Consider the following 18,245-nt stretch of genomic DNA (forward strand, 5'->3'; position numbering starts at 1 on the left):
GGCATCGTTGGCACTTGATGGCATATACTAAGTTCGAAGATGATCAGGTATATAAGCCTTTGATGGTATAGGTGATGTTGTTAGGTCCAGTAATTGTGGCATTGGAGTGTATATGGCTGCAAAGTTGGCATCTGGGTTTGTTGCAAGCTCTAGTACCAGTGTCCATGTTCACATTAGATGCTTCTTTGTTGTGGTTCTTAACTTTTTTTTGTGCCATGGGCCTCTTTGGCAGTTCAGTGAAGCCTATGGATGTCTTCATGGAGTAATGATTTTGAATGCATAAAATAGGATTGAAAGCATCAGATTACAAAGAAAAAACAATTATATTAAAATACAGTCATCAAAATATTTTAAACAAATTTGTGATGTAGTAATTCATGTGTTTTTGTATTAATGATGTTGATGATGTTATCCATTCAGTCGTATCTGACTCTTGGCGATTCTATAAGAAAGTCTTTGCCATGTGCCCCTGTCTCTGACAGTTGTATTTAGTTGTGTTTTTGTATTAATGCATTAAATAGAAGTTTGAACTTATTTGAACTTGCTTGGTCTGTACTGAGCCTGAACACCAGCCCATGTTACAAAAAACCTTGCTGCCCTACAGAGAATGACCAGCTTTGAAAAATCACTCACTTCCTTCCATGTAAAGGCAAAAAGGTAAAGGTATCCCCGGTGCAAGCACCGGGTCATGTCTGACCCTTGGGGTGATGCCCTCTAGCGTTTTCATGGCAGACTCAATATGGGGTGGTTTGCCAGTGCCTTCTCTAGTCATTACCGTTTACCCCCCAGAAAGCTGGGTACTCATTCTACCGACCTCAGAAGGATGGAAGGCTGAGTAAACCTTGAGCTGGCTGCTGGGATTGAACTCCCAGCCTCATGGGTAGACAGCTTCAGATAGCATTTCTGCTGCCTTACCAATCTGTGCCACAAGAGGCTCTTTCCTTCCATGTATTGATCAACAAACAAGTATAAGAGATGGCAGGTCCAATAGGAGTGGTCTATAAATATGACTAATAATTAAATTAATAAGTAGGGAATACTGGAAAGCAACATAGATGTCTAGGTCCCCATGTAAAAAAAAATGTCCCTTCACCATTTGGTAGTTGCACAACTACTAGGCATAGAGTTGCACGATAGTTGGCCAGCTATGTCCCATGAGCGTCTGTAGAAAGCAAGATTGTGGATATGTGCCAGTAGTGATGAGCATATACTCTGGTTTCTCTTCAGATCGCATACATTTTTCGCATATTGTTATTTTGAAATATCTGCAATGATATGGAAATATCTTGGATTTCTATGATAAAGTCACACAGGTACTACTAATACTACTGTGGTTTGCAGCCTACATTCATAATGGGAAGTTATGCTAAGTTTCAGTTAGAGGCTAGTGAAAAAAGATGTATTTTTTCCTCCAACCAAGTTCATGGATCCCCTGCAATCTATCTCCTTGGGAGTCTGAGGACCCTAGGTTAAGAATCTCTGAGTCACGGAGTGTAAAGCTAGATTCTGAACATGGTTTATTACCCATAGCTTCAGCTATAGTTTGCATGACATCTGAATAGAGACATCCTGTCTTAAGCCTGGCTTGTTCTCTGATGACCTCCGAGGCTACCAGAGGAAAGCAATGAAACCAGCATTTGTTAGGCAGACTGGATATGAGTGGTCATCTGCGAACTGAATCCTGGTTTTACATACTTCCCATAGTTAAAATAAATCACAGCTTCTTGTAATGGCTGAACCAGTCCTCTGGGTTTTTCTCTTCCTCTTGTTGTAAGTACCACTAAAATATTCTGGTGCAATTGTATCAAATTTCAAAAGCTATTTATCTTGGCTTCTGTTAATGGTGCATTTAACTTAACCTGACAGACTTTTTCATTCCCATTTGTGCCATTTGTTTCCTCAGCATGTTCGCTCGGGTTGTATGTCACTCCTTGTCTTCATTATACTCCCTGTCTCAGAATATTAATGTTTCATGACCCAGGGAGAACACAACTGATAAGGGAGCAAAAGGCTAGATTAGAGCAGTCGACAGTTTATTGCTTGCTTGTTTAAAAGTGGTAATTAGTGTTTAAATATGACACTGCGCAACTTTATTTCTGTGCTTTAACTTCCATAATTGTATTAACATTATTGTGTAGCGATTGGATGAATTTACATTATGCAGGGGAAGAGCTATTGTCTCCAAGGCATTGCACTGGTTAATTGGCTTTTTGAATGTGATATTTCAAAGCCTTCTGATGATTTTCTGCATTGTGAAAGAGTATTACTGAGAACTCAGACATTGAAATGGCCATGTGCAGGCTGGTCAAATCATATCCCAGCCCAGTTGTCTCAAACTCTGTAACTATCTACCATGCTCTCCCCACCTACACACCCACATTCTTTTTCCTTGTGCTGGGTCCATATTGTTCTTTCTGTAGTCTTGGGATTGCTTGTATTCTATAAAATTAACCAATTAGCATCTTTCTCTCTTTCCGCCTTTGCAGTCTGTTAATTTGTGTATACTGGATGCATCTACAGGGGAGGAGTTTTTACACACAAACATCTGACCTCTGCATAACTGGGATTCCTGCAGAAAATAAGCTCCTGGATGCCTGTGAAAAAATCTATACATTTATGCTTTGTGGGCATATAAAGATTTATGAAAATATTCCAAGGAGTGCAGAGAAGTCAAGGGCAGGGCCAGTAGCCATGACCCTAGTCACCCTCTTCATGCATTTAGTGTACACATGACTGAATGTCTATTGAGGATTTTCTTCTTTTTCTCTCTGCTAAATGTCCTCGATAGAAGTACAAGTACTTGATAGAAATTACTTGGTACAATCAGTTCTCTTTCTGCTATGTCTAGATGGGAGTTAGGTATGATATGTTGCTGATGGTATTATTATTGATTTGCACTGTCCCTGACCTAGACAGCCCAGACTAGCCCAATTGTGTCAGATCTCACATTGGCCCAAGTTGTTTCTTGGATGGTAAGTCTAAGGTTGCTACGCAGAGGCAGGTAATGGTAAGCCACCTCTGTTTGTCTGTTGCTTTGAAAACCCTATGGGTCACCACAAGTTGACTGTGACAGAAAGGAACTTTCTATCACTATTAAACAAGGGGAGTTTCTTAAGCTGTTGTGATGAATGAGAGTCATTAAGAGTTATCTTTTTTCTTAAAAGCAAAACTTGCATCCTGCCTGTGCCTTGTAACAGCCTTGTTCTGGTGTTCCTGTTAACTAGACAAAAGAGATCTGAGTTAGGAGGAATCTTTTTTCCGACAATTAGTTTGTTTTCTGATCTGATTTGGGACTATGGAAGTAGAACTGCCAATCTTTAGGTAGCACCTGGGGATCTCCTGCTATTATACCTGATTTCCAGATGAACAAGATCCATTCCCCTGAAGAAAATGGCTGCTTTGATTCTATTATTTGTAACATTCTATTACATTTTATCCTGCTGACTATATCCCTCCCCCCACACTTTCCATGTATTTCCCAACCCAGAGCTGGCAATCCTATATGAAAGACATATTAGTTACTGATGCTAGTGCTACTCAGTCACATCTATGAGAGATATACAACCTTTTTGCCCTCCTTTGGGCTGGTTTTGGCTCTAGTCTTCTGAGCTGAGGGTATACAAGCAGCATGTTTTGGGCAGCCATGAATGCAACTTGTCTTCTGTGCAGTGGCTGGATCTGTGGGTCCCTCTTTTGTTCAGGGAGTGCCACAATCCTTTCCTGCCTCTGCCACCTGTAACAAACATGCTGTAGGTTTGCTTTCCCATTGGTAAGGGCAAGTGGAACAAGCAAAACTCATGTGTTGGAGAACAAATTGTTTTACCACCCAAGTTTACATCTTAATAAATCTACTAACAATATCATCAGTAAATGGTAAGTGATCAAAATAAATTCCATCCACACTACAAAGTTATTTACCAATTTCAAAATTTACAGGCATCTCAACAAGCGATCTTCCAACTATACATTTCTTGCTCTCCCCAGCCCCTCTCACACTTGTCTTTTCACACATTGAATATTGGATATAATCCTGGATGGTAAAAGAGCTAGGGAAGACAATCTTAAAGGAGATATTTCATTAGAAAGGCTAGGCTTCAGGAAATTAGATTAGGTTCATAAGCACAAACAGAACATTATTCTTGGTGTCATCTTTCATGGAACACAAGTTCCTCATAACAAGGTATCTGATAGTATTTGTGTGTCTGTATGTGTGTGCACGCCATTGCTTTCTCCCATTTCACTTTACAGGAACAGTCAAACAATATTTTAAAAGTTTATCAAATTTCTTGCAGCTTGTAGTCTTTCTTTTACTGGGTTTTACATAGTTAATACATGAAAAAAGGAGGAAGGTTCCAGTGCTAAAATGATTATAACAGGTCACTTGAATTCTGTCCTATGGACATTGTGATATGTCAACAGGTATTTTACCCTGGTGTAGCACAGCCAGATTATGCCATATTTTACAACTGAATACAATATACTGGCCAATGACATTTTTCCCTACTTAGTTTTGTTGCTTTGACTTAAATTGGTTCATTTTATTATTTCTTTCATTAAAATAGTTATACCATCTTTCCTCTTGGTGCAAGGTATTTTGCAAATAGTAATGAAAATATTACACATTATCTGATTACATTTAAGGCTGCTCATGAAAATTAATACTATTGAATATTATTGAATATTATTGAACTCCAGGATATCATTCCCAGTTTCCTAACCATAACCATTGTTCTGTGAACTGGGTGGGGAAGAAGGCATTTTAAAATACTGTGATACTGACCCAGGTCTGCCTCAAACTACATCTTTTGATTTGGAATCTGCCCTCCACTCTCGAAGGGGCGGTGGTTGGTTGTGAGAGTGGTGAGGTTACTTCACTGAGAAGTCATGCTAAGCTCTGTGATGAACTGCCTTGCACTTCTAGTGAGGCTTTGCTCAAATTAAGGCCCTTTTCTTTGTTCCTTGCACATAAAAAGCTGATTTTTGCACATAGGGAGCTGATTTTTTTTGCTGATAAGCTAATGTCTGTATCAGACAGTTTCAAAACATATGTTCAGGGAAGGACATAAATACTGTTCTGGCTGTCTTTACTTTTGCGTTTAATGGCACATTTTCCGGAACCAGTGTTAGCATTCATGTTGGGAAAGGTAACCCGAGAATCACCCCTAAGGTGCAGAAACAAATTATATGTCACATCTGATGGTATCTGCACCAGACAGCTTAATACAATATTAATAGGTTTCAGTCCAATTTGTTTCACAAATTATATTAAACCATTATATTTGTTCTCTTGCCAAAGAAAAACATTAAAGCTTTCCACTTCCTGAGTACAGTTTGGAAGCCCCCTGGATGTGATAATGTGTACCTTATTCATGTTGCCTTTGTGGTATAGTTAAAAGGAAAAAGAATTTTCTCTTGTAATTTTCTTGTGAACGTTCCCGAGACTTTTTTTTTTTAAATGCTGTCAAGTCGCAGCCAACTTATGGTGACCACATAGCATTTTCAAGGCAAGACATGCTCATGGTTTTCCTCAGAGGCCTCCCATCCAAATAGTGACCAGGGCAGGTCCTGCTTTGCTTTTAAGATGTGACAGGACTGGAATAACCAAAGACAGGACTCCTGAAACAACCGCTTCTGCCAAACCTAAACCTCAAGCAAATGCCATACTGTTCAGTGGCTCTTCTTTTAGCAACTCCTGATGATCTTACTTTTTACAAAAGACTACTATTTAATTTTTTACCTTTCAAAAGCCATTTCAGTTCATTAATATTAAATCTTTTTCTTTCTTCATTCTGTCATGTAAATAAAGCTGCCTTATGGTGTTGTGATTCAAATGAGTAGCCGTGTTGGTCTGAAGTAGCACAATAAAATCAGAGTCCAGTAGCACCTTTAAGATCAACAAAGATTTATTCAAGGTGTGAGCTTTCGTGTGCAAGCACTCGTCATCAGACTAAGACTGACGAATTGTGCCCCAATTGTGCCTTCAATTGAAGAAATGACCCCTTTACTGAAGAGCTATTGCCTATGTGATATCCTGTACCTGTAATACTGGTGATGTTATATGATGTTATATTAAGACTACAATTGCATCCACTGAAGAAGCAATAGAAAGTGGGATTGAATACCTGGGATCCCGTTCTGGTTGCAAAATTATTTAGGTTTTAATAAATCTCAAGAAGACACATCCTTTTGCCTTTTGGTTTCATTTGCTTTGGGTGTGTTTCAGCTTTTCAACATATTTTTGTGGATGAGTAGCAATGTTATTATTTTAGCTGTGAAGTTTTTTCTTGGCCACCAGTCATAGGAAGATTTGCCCTTTAGCTGTATTCCATTAATTACTTTCTCTCCACAGCCCTGGTGAATTGTTCTCTTCTTTATGGCAACCTATTTAAAAACTGTTAAATAGTTTCTGCTCCATGCACTCCTTTGGTGCATCTTTTAGAGTGAATGAACATTTCCTTGAACTTTTCCTTGAACATTTCCTTGAACTTTTCCTTCAGGGTTATACCCTAAGTATTGCCTGAATAAAAGTTTTAAGAATATTTAACAGTTATTCCTTTGGGAAAATGTTTGAGCAATCTTAGTGAAAACTAGCTGAGTTGCAGTTAGATTGACTAGTAGGAGGGCACGCTTTTCTGTAATAAGACGTGACACAGAGTTGGTGTGAACATGGGCACAGCTTTATTTTGCATCTCCCATTGGGGGGTTGGACCAGCACAATATGGAGCCCAACCCATCAGCCATCCGGCTGCTCAATCATAGGGTCCAAAGGTGCCCTGGGACCTGCTGCATTCCCAGCCGGGAGAGCAGGCCCCTTACCTTCTGGATTCCCCTCTGGGAAGCAGCGTGGTGGGGGAGCCAAAGGGCGCCCACCTCATTTGGTTACCCTTGGCCACTTGGCAATGAGCCCTGGCCTCCCAGCTGCATCAACCATGCTCGTTTTCTGTCGGCCCCTTAATGGGGCCCCCAAACCCCGGGGAGTCTGGCATACAAACCAGACTCCTTGCCAACAGGCTCCTGATCATGCATTACACCACTGCTGTGATGAATTATAACATAACCAGTAACCATAACAATTACATAACCGGAATGAACAACAAGCAAATAGGGGAGGGTAGGAGGGCAAGCTGTCCCCGCAGCTGAAAAGAAAGAATTATTCATTAGAAAGAATTATGAGACATAAGCTTGCATTGTAAAGCTTATGTTTCTACTGCAGATGGGTCTTCTGTTTGTGGGAAAAATCAGTAACATGGCAGATTCAGTAAACACATTCGTGTACCCAACCTTTCAGTTCTTCCAATGCATCAACGTTTCTGTTTGCAGAAAAGACAGTCGAGATTTCTACCAATTCTCCCTTCTCACTGCCAGCCACCACTTTGCCCTGTGCTGTTCCTGAGGGTCCACTGTGATTCTTCCTTCCCTCCTTACCCAAAACTATCAGAAAAATGGTGGGGTCAGTTTGTGTGTGACAGAAGATTGCCACAATTGTCTCCCCATCTTTTGCCTTATTTTAGTAGCTGCCACCACTCAAGTTCTGCCCTTTCTTTTGCTGTCTGTGGCTTAAGGCACAGACAGAGATTCCATGTGTTTGTGTGTATAAACTGTTTCACATATATCCTCCTGGGGTTGGCTAATTGTAGTCCAGTAAGCAGTTTCTGGTCTATGCATGAGTGAAAAGTCAGGTGTCCACAGTCTTTGACTACAGTCTGTGCTCTTTAAAAGTAAAATATCTGTACCTACCAAAATAGGATCTCAGGTCACCACAGCATATGGAGATTGGAACAAAATGGTATAGAATGTTACAGAACTAAGACATGATACTAATTAACTTGTACAATCACTGGTTACTTAGGAATTCCCTTCAGTGACATAGATTCAAAGTGGAACTTTGAAAGCAGAGGCTGGTCAAAATAGACTTAACTCCATTTCTGCTGTGTTCCCCACTTTTCAGCTTGCATGCCACTCACAGTTTGTCTAGACATTTTAACCCTTCCTTTCCCTTCTGGAAGGGTTTCGATTTGACCTGTCATGAAATTGGGTTTGCGTCCTCACATGTATTGTTTGGTATTTTTTCTCCAAGGTACATGCCTCAAGAACTTCATGGCCCAACTTGGGATATCCAAACAGCCATCTACCTTGCATTTTCCTGACAAGTGGGCGGGCAAATGGTTATCTCTATCCTGCCAATGTGCCACCAAAAAAGAAACTAATATTTCTTTTTTGTTTTATTTATTGTTTTATTGTTCCTTTTCAGAAAATAATGTTTTCTCTGAGAATCAAAGTATCCTGCATTCCTCCTGTCATTACACAATATCAGGAATAGAATTTTGGGAGATTGGGTGGGTGGGTGGGTGCAGAAGGGGGAGCCAGAAAGTCCTACTCTGCAGATCACTAGATGTCCTCTACTAATCTGTTTTTAACATACAATCAGATTGTGATTCAAGTTGACCTGGACTTAATTCTTCATTAGCTCTTAGGTCCTCATCATACACAACCCAAAGAATATATCCTTCCCTTCCTACATACATGGTGCCTAACATTTGCACATAAATCTCAGGTGGAAAAGCCTATAGTGGTATCACTGGGACCAACTATTCTGACCCTGACTGCTTGGGGATTTTTTTTCTGCAAGGAGATATTGAGGTCAACACAGAAGTCTTCAGGTTTTTATGAATTCTTGGCAGAAATATTATAATATGGTCTCATCCTTGATTACTTGTTTACAATCCAGTAGATTATCTTCCATTTTATAGATCCTTCACAAATTGCCATTTCTTAAAGTTACCATTTTATAAGTTGAAATGCATTGTGTGAAATCATAGCATGTATGGCTATTGAAAACCTTTGAACATGTAGAAGAGTTCACACACAAACACAGATTTTCAGTGGGTAATTTTTTTTTAAGTTGCACTATAGCACCTTCCTGTTCTTGGTATGTGTCTTCTTCAATGTATTTATGATTATATGCGTATCCTATCCATTCTTCAAGGAGGTTCATATGGCATACTTAAAGGGATTAAAAAAAATTAATATCACAAAAAACACTTTGAGACATTTAGGCTGAGGATAGTAGGCCTGGGAAAGATCATCCATGGTTCAGTAGGGATTTGACTTTCAGTCTCCTTAGTCCCATCATATTACAGTAGCTCCCTCAGAAGAAAGTCACAAGTAAATGGTAGTAGTTTGCTACAGCAACAAAAATGGACACCTTCCACTGATGGCAAAGACTCACATCATATCAGCATTCAGGCAACACAAGTACATGAGATGAAACTGAAAGCAGACACAAAGACAGGGTGCTCCTATGCTCGGATTTCCCCCTCCCTCATCCCCTTATGATTCAAAACTTGTGGATTTCATTAAGCTTCAGTTTGCCACGATGTTTAAATGCAGGTGCATCAGCCATCTGGAGTTCTCACAAACTGGGATTCCAAACCTCATTTTAACATATCAGCTTGTGGAGCCCTAAATGAACTTCAGTTTGCCAAGACATCTGCATTTGTACATTACGACAAATTGAAACTTGATCAGACTGAGAAGCTTTTAGAGCATACAAGCAGTGGCAACAAGCTATTCTTTCAGCTTGTCATGATGTCTGAGTGCAGTTGATCCATTTGCAAGCACATTAAGGACTAATTCACACAAGAGCAGAATGGACATAAAAACAAGGTGGAGGATTATACCCTCTTCTGTTTTATGTTCATTCTTCACTTGTGTGGATTAAAGTGATGTGTGTGGAAAGGCGGCCAGCACAAACGTTTCACAAACTTTGGTGCTGTTCTTGATGCTTAGTGAATGATTACATTTCCAGACTCACTGTCTCCTCTCAATTAAACTGTTTACAAAATTCCATGACATTGGGGGGGGGGGGAGCAGAAACCTCCAACCTTGGAAACACTAATAAGAGCCCTTTAGATTTTAACAGGCACTGCTTGCTGCCAAAAAGAGAGTTCCCATTCTGCTCTATGGGCTTTAAAAAGATAGATGGATGGATGGTTGATAGAAGATGATAGATAGATGGTTAGATAGACAGATAGACAGACGCTCAGCTCAATTTCGTAGCCTAGGGTTTTAGGCAGAGTCAAAGTTCTCAGCCACCTTGGCCGATTCCACACCAGCAGCATCACTCTGGGCTGCCGCCACTGCATTTCTGCAGAGCTGTATGCGCCGCTGCTTTCCCCACGGGGGAAACATTTCAGCACTGGATCTGCTCCAGTGCCACAGTGTGCCCCATGGGAGACGCATTTCTGCAGGACACATTCCAGTGTCCTGCTGAAATGTGTCCCCTTCAGGAGACACAGCCACAGAAGAAAGGTTCTACTGAATGGGGGGGGGGTTATTTTGTAGGAAGATGGGATGGCGTGGGAACGCAATCTCACCTTCCTGCAAAATAAAAAAAAAGCCCTAGTCTGCCCTGCAGTGCCCTGAGGCACTGCAAAGCTGTCCAGGACATTTTTTTGCCACCTGCCAGCCTCTGTAGGGCCTGCCATAGGACAGACCTCGTTAGCCCCAGCAGTGCCAGAAGGGTGCACAGAAGAATCCATGTTCCCTTCATGCAGGGCTTTTGAGGGCCCAATCCGTGCCAGGTCTGGGAGGATGGTGATCTGGCAGTGGACATGGGGTTTAGCCCCAGGTCCATAATGACACTGCTCCGTCTTTTTCTGCCTGTGTGGAATTGGCCCTTGTCACTCTGTTCATGTTGAGCAGGGGGGCTTAGCTACTGGGTTCCTTGGTTGAGGAGCCACATTTTATACCCTCCCACCCCATCTGATTTTAAACCAATCTATCTGTGTCTTGAGGGTGAAAGTGGGTGCAAAGGGTGCTTGTCATAGGGGAAATATGTTCTCAACCACATTTATCATAGGCCCCTGTCCCTAGGCACCAAACCCATCCTTCCAGTCCACTGGATCCTGCTTCTAGCAGGGCATCACCAGAAATCTCTGATCCTCCTTTCCTTGATCTGTTCCAGAGGTTCTCCACAGAGAACAAAGGATTGTTAGCAGTGTTCATAGACCAGTGGTTGATAACATGCTTTGGAGAAGTCTCTAACAGCAGTGATTCAAGGGGGAGGAAAGCATCCTCCCCTTCCATAGAACTCCCTGTTGTTCTTCATGCCACCATTACACCCCTCCTTGGCTCTTCCTAGTCCTGTGACAGGAAGCATCTGTCCCTTTCCCCACCTTCTCAAGTCCTAGGATGTCATTTCCAACCTATACTTTGGTAACATTTCCGCAACCGCCCTAGTCACCCCTGTGTTGCAGAGTGCCAGGTTTGCCATTCCCACTTCTGAAGGGGTACAAACCTCCAACACATGATCCTCTCCATAATCCACAGGCTTCTGAAAAGGGTGTACCCAGTGACTTGCCACTGGGGAAAAGAGTGGCAGTCCGGGGGGTGGGGAATAATTCCCTCTCAGCAGGTAAAGTGGAGGGGGAGCAGGAGGCCCTTCAAAAAAAAAAGGCTCTCTGCACTCAAGCTTCCATCAGTGGTGGGACATCAAGGTAGGCTACCCTACCAACTGCTGGAACTCCATCTACAATATGATGGTGCATTTGGTGGTACTGCACATGGAAGGCTGCCATCTGGCCTAATGTCTCTTGCATGGCCACAAGTTTCCTCTCTTGCTCTCATATCAGTGTCCAAAGTATCTAGTTTTCTCCCACCTGGGAGACATTCCCACCCCCTTCCACTCTCATCTGGATCTAGCCAGGGTGGACAAGCTCGCCTTTCTCAAGGTCGACCTTGCACTCTTTGGGCCTCTCTAGGTAAGATCCCAGACTCCCGTTGTCCCCCTATTTTTCTCCCATTCCTCCTACTTTTTGGGTGATCCAGCCTGTGGTTTGTGCCCTTGGCACTTGGTGGAAAGATTGCCACTTCTTCTGGATGGGGGTGGGTTCCCTCATCCAACATCTACCTCAAAACACAATACCTACCTGATGATAATTTAAAGTGGAAAATTCTGATTTCCACTGGTCTGGTGGGGTTGGGGTATCTACCCAGTTGTTGTGGGGCTAGTTTGTCAAAACTCTGGGGATGTCTTACTTTATGTCCTTCTGAACCTGTTTTTGGTGACTTGGAGGGCAGTCTACAAACATATGGGAATCCTTGCCTTGCTTCTAGTGTCTGGCTTCCAGTGTCTGGCTGGCCAGGTACATTTTCTCTGTGAGTTTGGTACACTGACTTATTCCTAAGCCATGCCATAAACTCCTGTAGCTTAGTGGTTGCACCTGCCTGGCATGCAGTAGTCCCAGATTCGATCCCCAATATCTCCAGTGAAAAGATCTACCAGTAGGTGACAGGAAGGACCTCTGCCTGAGACCCTGGAGAGCCATTGTCAGTCTGAATAGACAATGCTGACTTTGATGGACCAAGGGTCTGATTCAGTATAAGGCAGTTTCACATGGAGACCATTTAGGGGGCAGTCTGTAACTGGGACTGCATAAATGTAATCTGCCCCCAGCTTGAAGAGATTGTATAGGAGCGGACAGCAGGGTGAGGATTCCTGTGCTTTTGGTGTCTGTAGCTTGCAGGGGATTCATTCTATACACATTTGAACCTCTATCTGACATTTCCCTCCCAAGCACCTTCCTGATTTGAGCTTGGTCCTGTTCGGTTATCACTGCCACAGTGACACTGGTTCTGCTAGGCATTTTTCAGTCATTCAGCTGGGCTTGAAAAAATACCCCTCAACTTTAGTTTCTATTGAGAAATTCTCTGGTTTGACTTTAGTCCATTAGAAACAATGAAGAAGAATAAGAATTGGTTTTTATATGCTGCTTTTCAGTACCAGAAGGAGTCTCAAATCACCTCTCCCCACACCTCCCCTCTGAGGTAGGTAAGGCTGATAGAGCCCTGATATTACTGCTCATCGGAATAACTATCAGTGCTGTGATGAACCCAAGGTCACCCAGCTGGCTGCATGTGGGGGAGTGGGGAATCAAACCTGGCTCACCAGATTAGAAGCCACTCCACCAAGCTGGAGGATGGGAACACCTTCTTCGGGAGATCATAACTTAGACCCCATAAATTCAATCTTCAGTCTTGGAGCAAGATATCTTCTGTGAATTTGGTATCTCTAGCATGCTGGGGGGTGTTCTACAGCATCATGAACTGATTAATCCAGCACCAAAAAGTTATTACCAATCCAAGGTTTGTAAACTGCATGCACCATGAACTATGAACTGACCCCCATTTCCATGGTTCATGCCCATCCCTAAGTATGTTTTCTGCTAACCTCTTGCCCTTGACAATTACTCCATTGTGGCTAGTGTATTTTTCAAAAACATTCTTTCAGCATTATGGCCAAAGGATGGTTAAGAGGAGAATTCAGTATTTGAGGCTCCAATTTCTCTTCCCCCCCCCCTTTTTGATTTCATAGATGCATTCCTATTGGTTTGATTAAAGGCAAAAAGCATCTTTTTTTAAATTGCACACAATCAATTGTAGGCTTAAAATTGCAAAAATAAAAGCCCTATTATTATTTCAGCTACAAAAATTTCACTGGCAATACTTTGAAATAATTAAATAATTCATTTAGAGCAGTAAAAGTCCATACAGTGAGCCTGGTGGCTTGTGGCAACATTTTTTTTTAAATGAACATTTTAATTATTGAACTCTAATGCAGTGGAACTTTTCTTTTAAGTTACATGCATGCAGGTTCAGTAATAGTTTTGTCTAAATGTATCTAACTTCCATGCATACTATATTTGCAAAAGTAGGATCCAGTAAACCCTCAGGGAGACACCCATTGCGGTATAGGAGTCAGAGTGTTGGACTAGGATCTGGACTTGAATCTGCAATCTGCCATGGAAGCTAGCTGAGTGATCTTGGGCCAGTCCCTCTCAACCTAACCCACCTCACAGGGTTGTTGGGCAATAAAAAGAAGGATATAAGTTGCTTTGGGTCCCACTGGAGAGAAATGCAGTGTATAAATTGAGTAAAATAAATTAACCGTATCTGTAAACCGCTCCCGCAGGAGCAGTAGGAATAAAGCAGTAAGGGCTAAGTGAGCGGAGAAAGGGGTGGGACGAGTCTGGGATAAAAACTCGAAGGCTCCCAATTGGCCCCTTGGTCCTGGACTGACACTTGAAGGGGCCAATCGGCTCCCAATTGGCTCCTTCAAGTGTCAGTCCAGGACCAAGGGGCCATTTGGGAGCCGTGCAGTGCACGGCTCCCAGTTGGCCCCTTAGCCCATCCCAGACTCGGAGGTAAGATGGCTGGGGCGAGAGGCTTCAACATCAGGAAAGGAGGGGCCTGCTCCTTTCCTGGCCACGGCCTCAGGGGGGAGGGAGCAGGGAGCAGACTTCAGAGCGGTGAAAGGAGCAGGCCCGCCATGTCAGAGACGCGGTGGGCCTGCTCCTTTCCCCATGCCGAAGCCGTGGCTTTAGGGGGGGAGGGAGTGGCGGGGGGGGAGGGAGCTGCCTGGAGGGCTGCAAGGGGGCTGGGAGCAGCAGCCGGCATGCTAGCGCCCATTGTATTAAAAATACAATGGGCTTTAACTCTAGTAGTAGTATAATGCCTTTGGACCACATTGAAAATGTTACATTTTGCCATTGACCACTTTTGTGAGGCTAGAGTGCTTCACATATCTTGAGACACCCTTGTATTGTAAAACCTCAAATTTCTTAAACTGGACATTACAAGCTTCAGTGGCTGTGATGCCATTTAATGTAGATTAGCTATGGGTATATCTTGTCATATTTCAATATTTCAAATTATGCTACTTTGATCATAGACTGAAACAATACAAAATGAAAGTAGTGTGGGTAAATGGATCAAGAACCTCATAGGAATGTGTCTGTGAAATCTATCCGTGATGCACATGAATACCTGAGTACTGAACTGAGTCACTGGTGTAAAGAATAATTTACAGCTTTGAGGTTCTGTGTACAGCTCTATGCAGGACTCAGATTCTATAATTCCTTTGTACATCATGATGTACTGAAACTTTCTGAGTATGACTTTGAATATGAATTTGTGAGCTATGGCTATATAAGACTTACATCTTATGAGTAACAGCCATTTCCTTGTAGTAAACAATTGGAAGACTAAGTGGATAACCAACCTCTTTATATTGAACTAAGTAGTTCACTAGCTATTTCTACATTTTCTTTTTTCTCTCTTTCTCTCCTTTGGCAGTTGCATTTTCAGGTCTTGGCTTTACCACCTTCTACTTAGCGGGGAAATTGCACTGCTTCACCGATAAAGGCCGGGGGAAAAGCTGGAGACTCTGTGCAGCAATCCTACCCCTGTACTGTGCCATGATGATTGCTCTATCACGAATGTGCGATTACAAGCATCACTGGCAAGGTGAGCCATAGCAGTCCAGTCCTTGTGGTAACTATCCTTGTGCTTTACCTGCTGTACAGAGTCTAATACATATGGATTGTTAGGAGCCAGCTAAATTGTTAGCCTTATTCAGTACAGGATAGTTTCATATTGTTGAAATAAATTACACGATAGGCTTAGTTAAGACATTTGTTCTAACACAGCTTTTAAGCTATAGTTCTGCAACACGCTTTATCCGTTCCACTAACCTTCATACCCAATTATTTTGATATGATTGACCAGTTGCAATAGTCACCATTGAATCAGTCAAACCAAGCAAAGATGGATAGGTGCAGACCTCCCTTGCTGGCCCAAATATACTGATGTTTGAAGTTGAATGCTCTGGACTGGTTGGTCAGTCTGGGAGCAGAGAGAACAAACTGTCTGTATATGGTTAGTTTAAAGCTGACCAGGTGATAACATTTCAGCTCTTTGAAAATATGTCAAACTGTTTGTTTAACTGAGCAAATTTCTTATAACTGTAACTTTATTTTTATAGCCTGGCCTTCCCAGTTGGCTTAGGGCAGATAACAGTGAGAACTGGGTATGGGCACAAACTAATCTGTGAAGCAAAATGCATCACAATTGTCACCCTGTTCATGATTGGCAAACCGAAATTTATGATGGACTTACTATCATGAACTTCCACCAACTTTTAAAGCAGTTCATGGATAAAGCAGAAAGCAGGGGTTTCAAAGGTTCAAGTTGACACAAACTGCATTTTTCCAGTTTGTTCCAATCCCCACTTGGATCCATGCCATAAAGATTGTTCCAGAATTTGACTTGTACATGATTGGAGATCTTCCTTTAATTTCACTTAGCGATTCCATACTATATCATTCAATACATAGATACTAAATGGTGCTATATAATTGTTTTTCTGGTCCAGTATGCAGTGTATAGTTTTCCCAATTTCTGTGCAACTATCAGGGCATACATTATATAGGGATGTAAAATGGTAAAAACTATTCTCAATATAGGTAAGTTTGGGAGAATATTATTTAGAAAACCATTCTGCCCAGAGCCAGAATTATTCATGGAGTGAAATGTGTGCTGTGAGGCAGATAATTAGAGTCACATTTTCCTGTATGGTGGAAATAGAGTGAATCCAAGGGGATTACTGCTGTGTCCATTACAGTTGCATATACTTGCCTTTGAAGTTTAAGGAGATAGAACTGGGGGAGATGACATTCTGGATGCTATTTGGAAGCCAGGGAATGTATTTGGCAACATTTTTTTTTGTCTTCCAGTGACCTTAGTGTTTACCTGAAAGGACCACATCTTCAATGGGAAAAGTAAATCACTCAGTACAGCATAGCCACGGGCTTTGTTGCTCAGCCATTGTCTTTTATGTTCAAGGGAGACAGGCAATTGTGCTGAATTACCTGTGGTGGCTTTGTGATAAGAACCTTAACTGCCCAGCTGGGAACGAATGAGGGCCATCAGTATAGTGTATGGGAACACAGATTCTGTTGGTGAAAGTCAAGTAGGACAGCCTTGCATTAAAAAGCCATACATAAGTATTGACCTCGTTGATACCATGAGTAGCCTCAGCATGGATATCCCTTAGGACAAATTAATTTGTTCCATTAAAAATTCCAAGCATGTGCATAACTATTTTTTACAAGACTTTTCCTTCCCACTTCTGAAAAGAATGCAATTTATTTTACCAACAAGGTAAGCAGAAATAATTATTGTGAATAAAAGGCCACTGATTGTCAACACTGAATCTGGGACAACCTTTTCTTTGTACTTTTTAAAATGAGAAATGATAATGAAATAACTTTGGGATAGTTCCAAGAAGTACAAAGTCACGAGCCCCTTCTGGTTCAGGGGGAAAACACTTTTATAGCTTATTGGCTGTTTTCATGTACATTTTGCAAGAAGGTTACTACTGAATATCCGCCACATTAGCAGGCCCTGATTACTTGGCCCAGACAAAAGTGTTTCTGTGCATCTGCAAAGTACATCCTTATCCCTGACCGTTTATGCACTGGGAACTTCACTGCACAAATCGGTAGCAGATGAGGTGCACCGGGCCAAATGCTCCCCCATGTGGATGCAGGAAGAGGTGGGGCAACCTGCCACAACTAAAACTCCAGCCTGCAGCCCAGCATGAAACCTCCAGTGCATAAACGGTCCCTGTATCACCATAGTGAACCAAAGTTTTAAAATCAAACACGAGGGAACAGATAATACATATTTTGTCTGTTCCATTTTTATTTATCTCTTCTTTCCAAGAGCTCAGGAAAGCATTAGGAAAGCTCCCCTCCTCCATTCTATCCTCAAAACAAACCCCTGATGTAGGTGAAGCTGGAAGTTAGTAACCAGCAAAGGGTCAGTGAGCTGTCCCTTCAGTCCTGCATCTGCCCGGCCACCCTTACTCCCTATTTGTGTAACCATCTCACAAATAGACAAGTGAGACCCAGCCCTGCTTAGATGTCACAAAAGACATTATTTTTACTGAGGAAAACCTCTTCTTCCCAGCTGGGATTTCTCAGAGTTCCACAACTTTCTCTCAGGAGCTTGGGGGGGGGGGGGGCTTCTCTCAAAATCCTGTCACACCCATTTTGATGCCAGGAGGAGGTGTGCAGCTACCACATGGTGTGCAGTAAACACAAAAAGGCTACTACTGACTTACTCACAGAAAGTAACCTTAAGCAAGCCTCTGGAGAGGCAGGAAGCAAATGTTAGAGTTTTCCAAATGGCTTGTATAATGGACCCTGGTGTTCCTGAAACATGGTTTCCTTCTTCACTGCAGACGTAAAGGTGATTCTTCTGACTCTCTAAAGCACTTTGTGGTGCAGTGAGTTCAAGAAAAGCCAGGACTGAATATTTGCTTTGGGGAAGAAAGAAGTGGGCACCAGAAAACAATTGACAGTGCACTACTACACATGTATGCCATGCTGAGGATTACTACT

The 18,245-nt window shown here is 42.2% G+C and overlaps 1 protein-coding gene across 9 annotated transcripts in view; it reads left to right on the forward strand.

Moving 5' to 3' along the window:
- PLPP4 (phospholipid phosphatase 4) overlaps positions 1–18,245 on the forward strand; it is a 168,409-nt gene that overhangs the window by 141,572 nt on the left and 8,592 nt on the right. For all 9 annotated transcript variants that reach the window (XM_077349938.1, XM_077349939.1, XM_077349941.1 and 6 more), the window contains one exon: positions 15,136–15,306. In XM_077349938.1, the coding sequence (XP_077206053.1) occupies positions 15,136–15,306 (171 nt within the window). The remainder of the gene's footprint in view (positions 1–15,135; positions 15,307–18,245) is intronic.

The sequence above is a fragment of the Paroedura picta genome, chromosome 8 (genome assembly GCF_049243985.1).
Source record: "Paroedura picta isolate Pp20150507F chromosome 8, Ppicta_v3.0, whole genome shotgun sequence".
NCBI lineage: Eukaryota > Metazoa > Chordata > Lepidosauria > Squamata > Gekkonidae > Paroedura > Paroedura picta.